The following is a 15,176-nucleotide window of genomic DNA, read 5'->3' on the forward strand; positions in this document are numbered from 1 at the left end:
GAATTAACCTCGCAGGTGTAATGGTGGTCTTCACAGTGCAGGACATTTCTCCCCATAAGAGAAGGGTGAGTTGGGCAGTCTTTTGAGGTTGTGCATTTGTGTGTAGTTAATGAGATTTAGCAGAAGAAGGCAAATCATATAGAAAGGATTAACTATCATCACAGTGCATAATTTGTCCCTCTTTGAGCCATTTTTGTTGCCCTTAAAGTCATGGCTGGTCCAATACAGCAATACTTGTGCCTGAGCCAGGAGGAGAAAGACATATACAGGGTGTCCTCCAGAAATGGATACACACTTTAACAGTTTGAAAACTCAATTTTGAAAATGAGAAGTATTTTAATAAACACTGCCTTTATAATTATTCAAAGTGGGTGAAAACATTTTTGGAGCACCCTATATTAATTGATTTGTTCATCAGTGATGTTTTCCAAAATGTTATCAATCTATGCAAATGGGGTCAATTCTTTGGTAGAGAGCCCATGAAAGTAGAAAGTAGAGATATTGGTTAAGTCATATGAAGGGTGGGCTTTGAGTTGACTCTCTATTGAAAGAAAAGCAAACGAAACAAGGAACTATCCATAATGAGATTGCCTTACAAACATTTCACACTGATTTAATATTAATGTTGTCATTTGGATATCAGAAGTAATCATTCTCTTTTAAAAACCATTATTCAATGGTATTGGATGGTTTCTAGGCATTTGGGTCACGCTGGGGATCAAGATCATTTAATTCTCATCTTCCTACCTGAGGAGTATTATTATTTGTAACACTTTCATGTGAAGAAATTTAAAGTCACCCACAGATCTGAGTCCTATTCTTGTTTCTTTGCCTCTAAACCTCAAGTTTTGAACCAATAGGCAGACTGCCAGACTTGTGGAAATTCTGGGGTCAACTGCCCCAGTTTGCATCACAGCTGGCCCCTTAACCTCTCTGTTTCTAAGTTTGCTCTTCTGTAAAATGTGAATGACAATAGAATCACTTTGTAGGGAAGTTGTAGATCTCAAATGAGATTCTGCAAGGCAACTGCAGAATAACACCTAAACACTCTATTTAAGGCTGCCTATTATTATTAATTGGTATTCATAGAAGTTGTGGCTATGTGGGAAACATCCTCAATTAGAGTCATCTTTTGAAAACCTAATAAAAAAGAATAGTAATTTGTTAGTGACCATTTAGCAGAGATTCAGGCAGAGCTGCTAAATTATGTAAATCTATTATGTTGTCATCTGAATATAGCCCAGTGAAATCGAGGCATTCTTTGTATTTTATAAAAAGTGAAAGGGCAACTCGATTTCCTTTATCTCCTTTCACTGGCCTTTTTCAAAAACTTATCAGGAATGGAATGGTTGGGTCTCTGCCTGATAAGCTCCTTCCAAACAGGCATCATTATCCTGGAACATCAAGTATAGTGATGAAACAGGCATTTATCCTGGGGTCAGATCTACCAAAAATCAAATCCTAATTTCAGCTTTTACTAATCTTATGGCTCATGGACAAATTAGTAAAAAATTAAGAAATTTAATTTCCTCATCGGTAAAATAGGAATAATATTTACCTTCAAGTAGTGGTTCTTAACTAGAGGTGATGTTGCCCCCGGGGACATTCAGCAACATCCAGAGACAGTTTTCGTTGCCTTGTCGGAGGAGGGGAGGTGCTATGGCAACTACTTGGCTAGAAGCCAGGGTCGCTGCTGCACATCCTACAAAGCACAGGACAGTCCCCACAACAAAGGATTACTCAGCCCAAATGTCATTGCACCAACATTGAGAAATTCTGCCTAGGAGTGTTACTATTAGAATGAAGAATGTTTGTAAAGCACTTAGCAGCACACATGACACATGGTTAAGGTAGTCATACTTCATTGATGTAATTTGCTAGGCTCTGGCCACTGATGTGCGTTCTCTGGCTTTCTCTGTCAGGCCCAAGCACTTTAATTCACGCTGAGATGCCAGGCTTATTCTTCCTTTATGGGTATATGCTGTTTAAAGGAAGGCCTTTTAGATGTTGATTCTGAGTTATCTCTAATGGAATGTCAGTCAGCCTGGCACCTGGGGAAGTTTGGGCCTCTCTAGGCTTCTGTTCACCCTAGGAGGTAGGAAATAGGTGTTGTAATTCCTTCACTGGTTACGAAAGTTCAACAGGATGATGCAGGTAAAATGCCCAGTCCTGTGTGGGCATCCTGTGAATGCAAATGCAGGTCAGTGTTATCATCATTGTGGCCACTTGTATTCTATCTCTATCTCTATCTCTATCTCTATCTCTATCTCTATCTCTATCTCTATCTCTATCTCTATCTCTCTATCTCTCCCTCCTTTTTCTCTCTCTCTCCCCCTCTCTATTAGCCACATCATATTGGCAGAATCTGCTTTCTCCAAACTGCTCTGTCCTGTGTTTATCTTCACTGCCCTCCACAGTGGACTCTTCCTGAGAAATTTTATTTCCCCCAGATGTTGGACTTTTCATATGTGAAACCTTTTCTAGTTGGGTTTGATTTATCTACCTTTTGCCCACATGGCTTTGCAGCTTCTCATGTGTCCCTGGCATGTGCCAGACAGGGCTGCAGACCCAGAGTTGGGCTCTGACTCTCTTAGGCTCCTTTCTCTCTCCTCATTGTGAACTAGGGTGCTCAGTGGCCTCTGAGGTTCTTCCAAGGCTCATAGCATGATACAGTCCGGCCTGCTCACAGTGCCGCTCTGTACAGTCATCCTGGCTGGGCTTTCCCGGTGGGCAGGGCACGCTTTCACACACACTCTAAACCAAAATTCACTGCCTATACACACCATTTGTTTGTCTCCCATTCGTTTATCCTGAAGATAGTTCCTGTGTGCCCTAGAACCCTGACATTTATTTGTCCTGGCATGTGCATTAGAATTCAGAAGGGGACAAACACAGGCCTTACAGTCAAGTGTGGGAAGCAGACACTAAACAGATAAACCATAGTTACACTTGGTGGTTGTGAAAGGCATGGGCTAGAGGTTGGGACTGGCTTAAGTGTGGTTGGAAATAGATAGGTAAGGCCCCTCTGAAAAAGTGACATTGAAGGCCAGCTGTTGAAGACAAAAAAAGTAAATAAATAAGAGCTAAAGAGATGGAAATCAGAAGAATAAATGTTGTTGGCAGGAAGAAGAACAAATGCAAAGCCCTAAGGTATAAAGAGGGCGGTAGGGCAGGAACCAGGTGATGGTTTTCTTTTGTTTCTGTTTCCCAAATCCTCCATTTTGAGTTCCAGCAGGTCAAGAGTGTGTCTTCCTTGTCTTTTGCATCTCAGGCAGGGTAAGTGTGCTGTCAGTAAGCTGTCACCTCTCACCAACTCACCCGTGTCTGCTGCGCTGCTGGGGTGGGGCTCAGCTAACCACACTTTCATTGGTCAGGTGGCTTCCTGTTGGGTTCTGTCCATGAGGGAGTGTGCTAGAGGAGGACTCCTTCTCTGCATCGGCTCATCAGCTTCAACCCAACTCTTATTTACCCCAGAAGTAGTTGGTCCCAGTTTCCAATTTTGCTTTTTTCTATAATCCCAGAGCCAGGCCCCTTCGGAGATGGCAATACCAGCAGGCAGTGTGTCCACCCGAGGCCCTAACTGGTGCATGGATGGTTTAACTGTCTCAAACTTACCCAAACTTGCCTCCTCTTAATGAGGAGCCCCAGCCGGGCCCATCCAAGGCCTAATGTCCACGCGGAGAAAAGGTCAACCACAAGCAAGAAATGACGATTGTCAAGCTTGAAGATTCATTTTTCTCAGAAGCTTGCACAGCCTGCCTGCTCCCAATCAGCACTCGGCAATATCTTTCCCAAGGTTAGCAGAATTAGAAAAACATCAATTTGGCCGTTATTGACTTTTCAGCTGGGATACTAAGAAAGTCTTTTAGCAGCCCCAATAAATTAAATCTGGCCACCTCGCTCCCAGACGGGCAGGCTCCTACATCATTGACAGAGGAGACAGGGAAAGCAGTTTTCCCAGATGTCGCTGTAAATGATGCACATTGTGTTCCCAGCCATTAGCAGGTGGGGAGTTGGAGGTGGGGGGAGATTGCAGAGCTGCCTCTTTTAAAAATGCATAAGCACTTTGTGACTTTGCTAAGTCGTGTTTCGCTCAGCTCGGTTTGAATTTTTCATAGGGGAGAAAGAGTCTGTTGTCCTTCCTCTTTTATTTCTTCTTTATCAGTAAGGACGTCCACAGTTGAGATCATGGAAAGGGGCCCAATCCAGTCATACAGTCTGCTTGATTGGTCCTTAGTTTTTCCAAGTTGTAAAATGTTGAAAGATTTGGGCTTTAAGGACTTGAGGCAATTGGGTTTCCTGCCCTTCCCCATTTAATCCAAACTACAAATTCCTCTGGGCTCTGGGTTCAAGTTGAATTGATGTGTCTTCAAGTAAAACTTTATTCTGGAAGACTCATCTATTTGTGAACTTGTGAACACTGTCCTGCAAAGGAACCTTCCTTCCAAAACTGTCCCCTGGTCACACACTGTGTGCCAGGCACTGTACCTGCCTGTGGTTATTCTCACTCCCACACCAAAGTCAGACATTACTAAGTGCCCATCAGTGTCCTTCCTAACACGATGCTCCAACCAGAACCAAGAGTTGGTTGTGGAAACATAATAATTATATTGAAAAGCTGATTTGTTTTATGTCGAACAGTGTCTGGCTTATGGTAGGACAAATAGGGACCAAAGAATGGGATGCTTATTGGGTACCACAAACCAAGAAACACCTTCACATTAACTATCTCATTTCATTTTCCTAAAACTCTTTATGAGGAAGATACTATTAATCTTATTTTTCAGATGAGGAAACAGTAGTTTATCAAAGATGACAAATTGTGAGTCCTTACTCTGGAGCCTGAACTCTGCCCTGCTATGTTATCAACTTGATGCAATTCAACATCTGTGTTTGGCTCATTCATTCATTCATTCATTCATACATCAAGCATTTAAGGAAATCATGTGCCAGATATGAACAGATTCAGCAGTAGTGTGTTTTCAGTAAGATAGAACTATTAGTTCCTTTGATGAGCAACTACTTAATAGATCCCAAAAGGCAATGAATTATTTGCTTTTTTGATATTAATAAATCAGACTTTTCTTGGAATAAAATGGTGCCCTCCCTACATCTGGCTAATCAATTGTATCCTATTTTCTCCTCAAATGGAGAGATTTATTATAGTCAGTGTTGAAACCTTAGCAAATTGGGAGCAAAAGTATGTTGCAATTTCCACACCTTCCAGGAGTGGTGAGCACATGTCAGGGGGACTGCAGGGGCGAAGTGTCCAGCACCCACAGGCATGGTATTTCTGCATTCCAGTTAAAACCCTCAGCCTGTGGTTAAGTTTTTGGTAAGAGGGTAGTCAGACAGACTGTGCTTCCGGAAAAGAAATAGGTAGTTATCGCCTCACAGTTGTTTTTTTTTCAAATTTCACTATAACTCACACATAGTACCTCCAGCCAGACTGTATTAATCCCATCTTCTTCCTTGATTTCAACATAATATATAGACTCCAGAAGCCAACCTATGAATTATCTTGCCAAAATGCTAAAACATTCAAATGTTCTCATAAAATATTGAAGCATGTGGTGCTTTAACAGGCTTCACTAAAATGAAGTTGTTCAATTTCCTTTAATAGTGCTAGTGCCTAGAATAAGTGGAAAGTAATACTTCCATTTGCCTGGAAGCTGGAGGATCCCAGCCGACATTTAAATCCATGATCATCTCAGCTGTTCAGGGCGAAGTAGCTGCATCGGTGCCAGGCTCCTGCTTGGGCACACTGGCGGGCCGCGTGCAGTTTCCACGGGAACACACAGGGCTCCCTCACATGAGCACATTGGTGTTGTCAAGCGGCTGTTAGGAGAGTTTCAGGTTCCCCTCCGAGTCCACTGCCTGGAATGACATTTCATGGGGAAGGCATCTCTGGGGCAGAAACACCCAGTGCTTGCATTTCTATTGGTTCAGCAGGTTTACATTCAAAATAGTTTATCTTCTTGCTCTAACATAATAGGCAGGCATATCACAGCATATATTTCTGTCCTTTATGTCTTGCCTCTCTTCCTCTTTCTTTCTTTCTTTCTTTCTTTCTTTCTTTCTTTCTTTCTTTCTTTCTTTCTTTCTTTCTCTTTCTTTCTCTTTCTTCCTTCCTTCCTTCCTTCCTTCCTTCCTTCCTTCCTTCCTTCCTTCCTTCCTTCCTTCCTTCTTTCCTTCCTTCCTTCCTTCCTTCCTTCCTTCCTTCCTTCCTTCCTTCCTTCCTTCCTTTCTTTCTTCTTATTTTTTAAGGTTAAGTTCAATTTCTGAACTTTTCTCAAAAGGGATCAAAGTAGATCAACTCTGGATTGATGTGATTACTTGTTCTTGACCCAAATCATTGGAGCCATTTCTCCATCGAGTGATGTCAGTGTGGGATGCCCAGGTTTGGAGAGGCAGAGGCAGAGACAGATTTGCTCTCTGAGGGGAGAGACAACCCCAGAATCCCGGCTGGCAGACACCAGTCATTTCCCACGTCGCTGGCGGGTACATGTGGGATGCTCTGCTGCACGGAAGGCATTTATTTGTAATAGCCCAGGACAACCAGGACATTTGTGCTGCCGCCATTCCTTATGCTTAATTGGATTGTTGCAGTTCATTTAATGGGTATATACTAGTAAGTACAACGATTCCTCAGTCACATTTTAAAACGTGGTTTGAAAGAGCGAGTTCACATTAGAGACTCTTGGAGTTGTGATTATGGGACTTCTTTGTTTTACTCCCTCTGGAAAACGGAATCAACAGGCGTTGCTATAAATAGTTAAATTATTTAGGTATGTAGAGGACAGGCATTGTCCCAGAAGACAGGACAGAACTTTCCTTATCATTTCCATTCTAGGTTTCCTCTACTTTGACCATATTTGAAAATGGCAATGAAGTGGAATCTTATTACAGAGTAGCCCATTATATATGAGAATAGGATACAGTGCACATTAAATTAGGTCTCCTATAAAACACATAAAGTTGGCACATTATCCTTGTCCCCAATATTAGTATCATAAAGGGCCTCTGTTGCCCTTTGTTTTTTATGACGTAAGTGCAATGAACTATAGGAAGTGCCCAGTGCATACGATATGATCAGCAATAGTCTCAGGTTCGTGACTCCAAGAAGACTGGCTGTTTAGAGTGCGAGGCTGGGGCAGTTACTGATATATTTAGGAAATTGCTTTGAGCCATAATCTTGGATTTTCTAGTTCAGGGAACCACCAACTGTGTATCTGAAAAATGGCTCTGCCTCCACATCTCCAAACTCAGTGCTGAGAGTCAAGACTCAGGGGAATAGGGAGAGAAGGACTCACACTGGCTTAAATGAAAAGTCCAGATAGGACTAGCTTCAGGTATGGCTAGATCCAGATACTTTAAAATTACTATGTAGGTACAGTCTTTTATTGAATTCCTATACTGTTCCTTAGGATTACAACAATGGACACCTCACTGTACCCACCTACGAGTGCTCATGATATAGGAGCCTAGATGCAGAAAGTAAAAAATAATTCTAATGAATGTGTTAAGGGCAATAATAGAGACACAAAATGTAAACCATAATTCAGAGGAAACGTTGACAAATACTTCTGGGGAGAGGTAAACAAGGACTTCCGTGTGAGATTAAACCTTGAACATTGTTTGGAAGGAGAAGCAGGTATTTTACAGACAGGTAAATTAAAGAAAAAAGGCTAGTTACTTGCAATATGGTGTTTGGGAGATCTGTATTTGAATACTAGCCCTGCCACCTACAAGTTGTGCAAACTATGGGAAGTTGCTTAAACCCCCAGGGTCTTCGTTTCCGTGTATGGAGCTACTACGTTTACAGAGTTATCATGAGGATCTGATGAGTTGATGAGTGCACAGAGCTTATGTGGGGGCTGGCACAAAGGAAGTCCTTCCTGACTGACAGCTGTCATTCCACTCAGACTGCTCTCATGTACAGCTTCGGATTAGGGTTTAACATCAGCCACAGTGAAACCAACTAGCATTTATTGAGTGCTTACTGTATACCACATACTTCATTCAGAACTTCGTTTGACTTATCTAAATCCTCCCTACATCTCCAGATAGTAGGAGAATCATCTTCATCTAACAGATGAGGAAACTGAAGCTTTGAGAATTTAAGGGGTCTGCCAATCTACCCAGGTTAGTAAATGCTATAGCTGAGTAGCCTTACCCAGGGCTACCTGACTCCAATGCTGTGGACGTGAGCATTAATGATACTGTATTTCCTCTTACACAGCAGGCCATTATCAACCTTTCCCTCCATGGGCCTGGCTTCTGGGTGCTCTTGTTGCAGCCCATCCTGAGTGCCACACCACTTCTAAACACATGGCTGTGTGTGTGTGTGTGTGTGTGTGGCTATGCTGCTACTCTGGACTTTAATCACTTGGGTCCTGTGCTTCCTTGCAGGTGAGCCTTCTAGATGGTCATCCTCGCATTGTGACTGCTGCTGCAAGAACGGCAAGGGTGACAAAGAAGGGGAGAGCGGCACGTCTTGCAACGACCTCTCCACCTCCAGCTGTGACAGCCAGTCCGAGGGCAGCTCTCCCCAGGAGACGGTTATCTGCGGGCCTGTGACACGCCAGACCAACATCCAGACTCTGGACCGTCCCATCAAGAAGGGCCCGGTGCAGCTGATCCAGCAGTCGGAGATGCGGAGGAAGAGCGACCTGCTCCGGACTCTGACTTCCAGCTCCAGGGAGTCGAACATGAGCAGCAAAAAAAAAGCCGTTAAGGAAAAGCTCTCAATTGAGGAGGAGCTGGAGAAATGCATCCAGGATTTCCTCAAGATCAAAATCCCAGACCGGTTCCCCGAGAGGAAACACCCTTGGCAGTCGGAACTGTTACGGAAGTACCGTCTATAGGGCAGGGCGGGGTGGGAGGAGAAACACACGCTGAGCATTTTGAAATTGACCTCCGAAAGGAAATTCATAGTCGCTAAGAGAAACAACAACTACACATTTGTTAGAACACAGTGCCCATCGATATACTACTGCCTCTTTACCTAATTCACCTTAACACGCACATCCACAGGGTAGATTTCTTTCCAGGTGGGGAAGTATAAGAACATCTTTTTTTCTTAGGTGTTAGTTTGTTAACTTGGTCCCATGTGCTGAGTAGATGAAATGATAGCCAGCTCCGTGAGAGGAGCCCAGAGGCCTTGAGAGTCATTTATCCCAAACTGTTTTTTCTGTCATCTTCTACCTCCCTCCTGTGAACCAGAATATGGTAGAAAGACATCTGGCCCAGTGGCATATGTTTGATTTTTCTTAATTTTCCTTTTCTGTTTGTTTATGGGGGCAGGGGGATGGCAGATTTATATGACTTTTCACTCAAATCTATTATATGCCAGTTTATATTGACTCCGCATGCATGAGGATTTGTGGGACACAAGCACAATGCAGCGTGTACACACACAGTGCACGTGACCCCAGGGCCTGGACAGCCAGGGGGTTGCCTGCTCCCGCAGCACTCGCTCAGACAGAGGGCCTCTGCTATTTTCTTAAAGCCCTTCTGGGAAGATTTCCCAGCCTCTCTTGGCAACACTTTCTAATGTCAAATAACCCTCATCATCAAGAAACTGTCTTCCCTTTTTTCAAAATTAACACCCTCAGGCTCCATTTTACCGCGTTGCTCTTTCTCTGCAATCAGAGAGGGTGAGAAGAGCTAGTCAGACATTTTTTTTACTTTAAACAAACATTCATATCCACAAAAATCACTAATAGCCCCACACTCAGCCTTCTCCACTCTGAGCTGAGCATTCCTTCTCTCACTGCTTTCCAAGTTCTTACTGCCCATGTTCTATGGTGTGGCCTTTCCACACAATCCACATTGAATTCTCTGCGTTCCCACATGGTCATGGAAGTAAGAACACCACACACTTCACAGTTGAATCAGGGTCCAGCTTTTTATTTCTGAGGGAATTTTATTCTAAACACCTCCTAATAATTACTCATAGCTTTTCACACCTACAGCGATACATTGTCACTTTCTGGTAGCCAGTTGTGTTTGCCTTTGGGACTTGGCTGTGTCCATACTAGGATTGGCTGTCATTTCTCTCATATCTGAACAACCCAACTAGACAACTAGAGCTCCAGAACGGAGGTTTTGGCTTTCTAACTGTCTTTCTTGATTACATCCTTGACCTTTGTAGACACAGCCAAAAAGAAACTGTTACTAGCCACCCAGCCATGTGACTCTGTATTCTATTACTCTACCAATAGCTCTTTCATAGACTTAATCATAAATGCAGATTAATAATCCAGGTTTTATTTTTAGCATTCCTCATGCATTTCAGTGGGAACTGAAAAATAATTTGTTAATCATTATTTTTCTGCCAAGTACTCCTAATTTTTTATTGTGTGTTTGTGTGTATCTGTATGTATCATCACAGGTAATAAAGGCAACTGGATGGTGTCTGTAGGAGGGAACATAATGACCAATTGCTTCTTTTTGAAATATTTCACTGATGCATCTTTGTATTATGTGAGAGGTTCTGTCTTGATTCCTGTTATTAGTGCCCATTAGTATATGGATATCTTTCTGAATTTTTGTAATTCTTGCCTTTATACCAGTCCGACAGACTCAGCCAATGTTTCCTTGTTGTGATGATTTGAATAGAATTTAAAGTTTTACTTAAGTGAAAAAGAAAGTTTATTGGTGAGTTGAGTTATCAAGAGAATTATAATTTATGAAGTTAATTGCTTTTCTTTTACGTATTTATATAGTAGCAGACATTCTACCTTAACTGCAACATAGCTTTGTAAAGCCTACCAATATATCTTCATTCTTTTCAATATTTCTTACCACATCAAAACACCATCCTACTAATAATAGAAGATCCTTCAAAGAATCACAGAACTTAATAGGTCAAGAACAAGTTGAATTGAATGAAGATAACCTCAAACTTACTTAGGTCAAATGACTCTTGTGATCCTACTGGAAGTGCTATCAAAGAAACGGGGCTTAAATAAAATGACAAAGTCCCAATTTTCTTAAATTTCAGAGCTGACTGTAATGGCATCCAGATAGAGACACATGAGTAAGGATTGGAGAACTAGTATGATGATAGCCAACCCACTCCTTTGACTACATACTTTATATAGTATGTTAAACACTTCAAAGAAAATATTCATGGCATTATTTCTATCCCTTGACCTGTCATGAAGTTTTTTTTCTGCTTAAGTACTCTTTATACCCCAGTGAACAAAACTAATGGTAGGAAATTTATTTTAGAAAAGAACATTTCATCTGGGTCAGCTCTAGACTGATGCCCACCCCATATAGTCCAAATAACTGAGACAACAATGTGTTCATTTGCTTGACTCTTGGTATAGAGATGGATGTAGACATGGTCAGGGAAAACCTCCAAAGAGGTACCGAGTAAATGGAAATCTTCAGTCCCAGTTTGAGTGGAGTTATCAGGTGATATCTATGCAGCCTGCAACACTGGACATGAGTTCTGGGTGAGTTATAAGATTAAATTCTCTAGTGGCCCTGGTAGTCACTGTGATTCAGGCCTGTTTCCTGAACTTAAAATTGTTTTAAGAACTTTTAGCTCAATTCTGGCCCTTGTCATAATCAATATTCAAGAAGCTTCTTGTATATCGCCCTTGGTTATGACAAGGGCGATAACTTGCTGATATGAAGAAACTAGTAGCATCCAGTGGGCCAATTGAATCAGGAGCCCCAACTTGAGTTGTTTCCTGGGAAATCCTGCAATTCTAAAATCCAGGGAAGTTGAGGAGGCCACTGCCTACAAGTATGTGGCTCTCCTGAAGTCAGAGACACATTCATAAAGTATTCTTACCCACCATCAAAAAGGGAATGATCTGCATTCATCAGAAAAGGGGGGAAGGGAAGACAGGAAAATGAAACTGTTAGCTCATGAAGGCTGTTTGCTCTCCCCCTGCTCAGAAGAAATGGTGCTGAGATGGGCCATAAAACAACAAAGTGAAGTGGCCTCCAGAATGTGTAGTGATGTTGTCCTTTGTAACTGTAGGCATAGTTTCCTCACTGGAAACACATGCATGGTGAATTAAAATAAAAGGGGAACAGTGTACAAACCCTGTGTTCCCTTCACTCTTTATTCCTCCACAGCTATGTTTACCCCCAAATGATTCATTGGGGGGGGGGGACATATTGAATAAAGGGGAGTCGCCATGGTGTTTTTCACTTTTCGATTGGCCTGATATGATTCTGAGGCAGCTCTGTCCATAGGCACAGATGTGTGTTGTTCATTCTGGGTCCTCTTAGTTACCACTGATTGAGCTTCTGGATTACTTTTGCTTCTCTGGGTTTTAAATTCCTCTCTGATTATCCTTTGTCTGTGCCAAGCAAACCATGCTCCAGTGAGAAAATCAAAGGCATATCTGGCATTTTGCAAAATTGCTTGATGCCAGCTCCCATAATGGGACCCAAACTTTGATTCTCATACATTTTCCTTCACTACAATTTCAACTTTCCAACTCTGTGGTTCCTGTTTGAGTGCTGGTATTTCTGCCATGCTCCGGAAGATATCTTGCTGTGAACTCTAAGTAACCTTGGTCTTCTAGGTGACCTTTACTAGAATTAATAAGACTTTCTGTAAACTTTTCAGGTGGGATTCTTAGTTACCTCCACCTAACATAGCAATTTTCAAAGGAAAAATGAAGGCAGTTACTTCCTCTCCCCACCTTCCCTCCAGCACTCTGTGGCGGATGAATGTTTTTTTTTTTTTTTTTTCCAATTTGCATGCTGGGTTATAGGTTTAGCATGGACCATTTCTCTCTTTAATGTCTTGATATTGTTGAATCTTGCAATCTCGATAGCCCACTGTTTCCATTTATTTATTTTCTTTTATATTGTCAAAATAACACACTAGAGGAAGAATCAGAATGAGCATTTTGTGTTCTGAGTCATGATGGAGTTAGAGGTCATTTGCACAGGACTGTGCAATGATTAATATCTGCAGAGAAATTAGACTAAATGGAACCTGCTGGAATGAGTTTGATTGATATTGCTTTCATCATTCTGGGTTTCGATGAAATGGTTATTGCTCTCCACCCCTGCTAAAAGAAAAGAGTCTTAAACTTTAATAATCATAGTTTTGTGATGCGACCACAGAGCTTACTTGTTTTAAATGTCTGTTTTTCTCATCTTGCTGTACACATTGAATGGGGATTCTTTTTTCGCTGACCTCTATTGCAAACTGTTTAGCAGTTGTTGTTTTCTCAATACTCAGTGTGCTCTAAAACTAAAGTCATGTGTAACACTTGTTAAAACAGAGAGTTCCTTCATCCTAGCCCCAGAAAGTCTGATTCAGAAACTTCAAGTAGGGCCAAGGAGTCTGTTTGGGGCTAGTATTCTTAATGAGTTGGATGGGATGGTCTGTGGCCTCACTTTGAGAAACTCTGCTATTTTAGAGACCATACAGGGGTCAGCTTTTCTCTCACTTCCTAGCGGCACTTCCTTTTCACTACAAATAATTCAAAGTATTCGGTGTTTATTATCTTAAGAGAAAAGGCCCAAAGAAGACCATCCCAGGACCAGGGTAGAGTAAGTTCCATGATCCTTTTGGCCTTTCATCCGTCTGTCATCCATGACATCTGTCATCTGTCTGACCTCTTCTCCATTTTGCATGTGCCTGTGCCTTTTACTCATTATTTTTTTTTTTAACCAAACTAAAAGCTTGCATTAATATAGTTTTGTCCGTGGGTAGAGGGGAGCACATCTCTGAGTGAGATGTATCCTAATGATGCCCAACAGGAAATAAAAATAGTGACCTCACCAAGGAGAGTTGTTCATCTCCAGGCCCTTATGCAGTTGGACTCAGAGGAACTTGAGAGTGAGCTATAATTTAACTATGTGTAAGGCCCCTAGGACGGGTGCAGTAACTTCACATACTAACATCACCAGAATTAGTATAGAATTATCAGTGAATTCAGCTGTATTGCCTCAACGAAATCCTGAGTCATTGTCCAATTTGACTCAACCAGGACTATGAAGCTCTCAGAGAGCTGAAGATCCTGATCTCCAACATTAACTAAAAACTCCAAGCAAAATCTTTGAGAGTGAATAACTAGAAAAGAAAGATAAAGAAGTGAGTTCATACAAGTGGTCATATTCCATGTGACATGGCACAAAGTTTTGTAACTTTCCAGTCACTCTAACCAGCGGAGATGGTAGTACTCTGGTTATTAAGACAGAAAAATTTTGGAAGGTTTCAACGGTCCAGTTGGTTCTGTCCATATCACAGAATAACTGGAGAGGTACCATTTTCCCACATCCATTCACTATAAGAAATAAATGACTGGCTTAAAGTCATGCTTGTCAGGATCATCAGTGAGTATTTCAGTACGGCTGCTGCCAAAGGAAAGTGGACAATGGTTAATGACACTAATGAACTTGAGCTGCTAGTTAAGGTGATCGGGCCACAATTCTTTAAAATGTTAAATTTGATTCTGCTTGCCTTCCTTCTTCTACTTCCCAAGTCAATCCCTTTCATGCCCCTGCTTCCTAACCTTTAAGAAAATGTTCCCATTGTTTGTGAACAAAGTGCTTTGTTTATTGGCCAAAAAATTGTCAGTTCCTTAACTGTCACCCTTGCTTTATTTATAGTGAAAAGGCTAAAGAAAAATGTGCCCAGGCCCAGCAAGGATCAAGGGCTTTGTCCTCGGGCAGGGGGCGGTGATTTTCCTTTTAATCAGCCTTCTAACTGCTCTTACAGGCCACCTGGAGGATTTAATAAGTCTCCTTCCTCCAGCAACCTCTGCCATCTTGTCAGTTTATTCTCAGTGTTGACCTTTAAACTCATTTCCCTGCATTTGCACAATAAAACTCCACATTATTTCAGACGCCTCCGTGCTGATGTGGGCTCCATCCATCGGGAGTGGAAGCAGGATTGAGGCACGAGTGGAGGAGAAGGGTTGCTTTATAATTGTGAGTGTGTGTTTACACACGTGCCATTTTTAGGTTGGTGTTGAGTCAGTGGCTAATGCCCATGGTAGTACTATCCAAGTACCTGGAAAAGGTCTTTGGTTACAAAGTGTAACAGCTTTTAATTCAGCACAATGGTCTGTAGAAGGGTGTCAGTCCTTGAGAATGTCGAGAAAAGCTTATCTCCTGGTGTGCAATTCAAATAATCCAGATTTCTGGGTAAAAATCATACTCATGTTCATTCATATAGTCAACTC

At 41.9% G+C, this 15,176-nt stretch overlaps 1 protein-coding gene across 2 annotated transcripts in view; it reads left to right on the forward strand.

Annotated features, from left to right (window-relative positions):
* The window catches only part of KCTD16 (potassium channel tetramerization domain containing 16), a 232,663-nt gene extending 219,771 nt beyond the window's left edge, over positions 1-12,892 (forward strand). For both annotated transcript variants that reach the window (XM_059698760.1, XM_059698761.1), the window contains exon 3: positions 8,413-12,892. In XM_059698760.1, coding sequence (XP_059554743.1) covers positions 8,413-8,867 — 455 coding nt within the window. In that variant the 3' untranslated portion in view covers positions 8,868-12,892. The remainder of the gene's footprint in view (positions 1-8,412) is intronic.
* Positions 12,893-15,176: the final 2,284 nt, after the last annotated feature.

The sequence above is a fragment of the Myotis daubentonii genome, chromosome 5 (genome assembly GCF_963259705.1).
Source record: "Myotis daubentonii chromosome 5, mMyoDau2.1, whole genome shotgun sequence".
NCBI lineage: Eukaryota > Metazoa > Chordata > Mammalia > Chiroptera > Vespertilionidae > Myotis > Myotis daubentonii.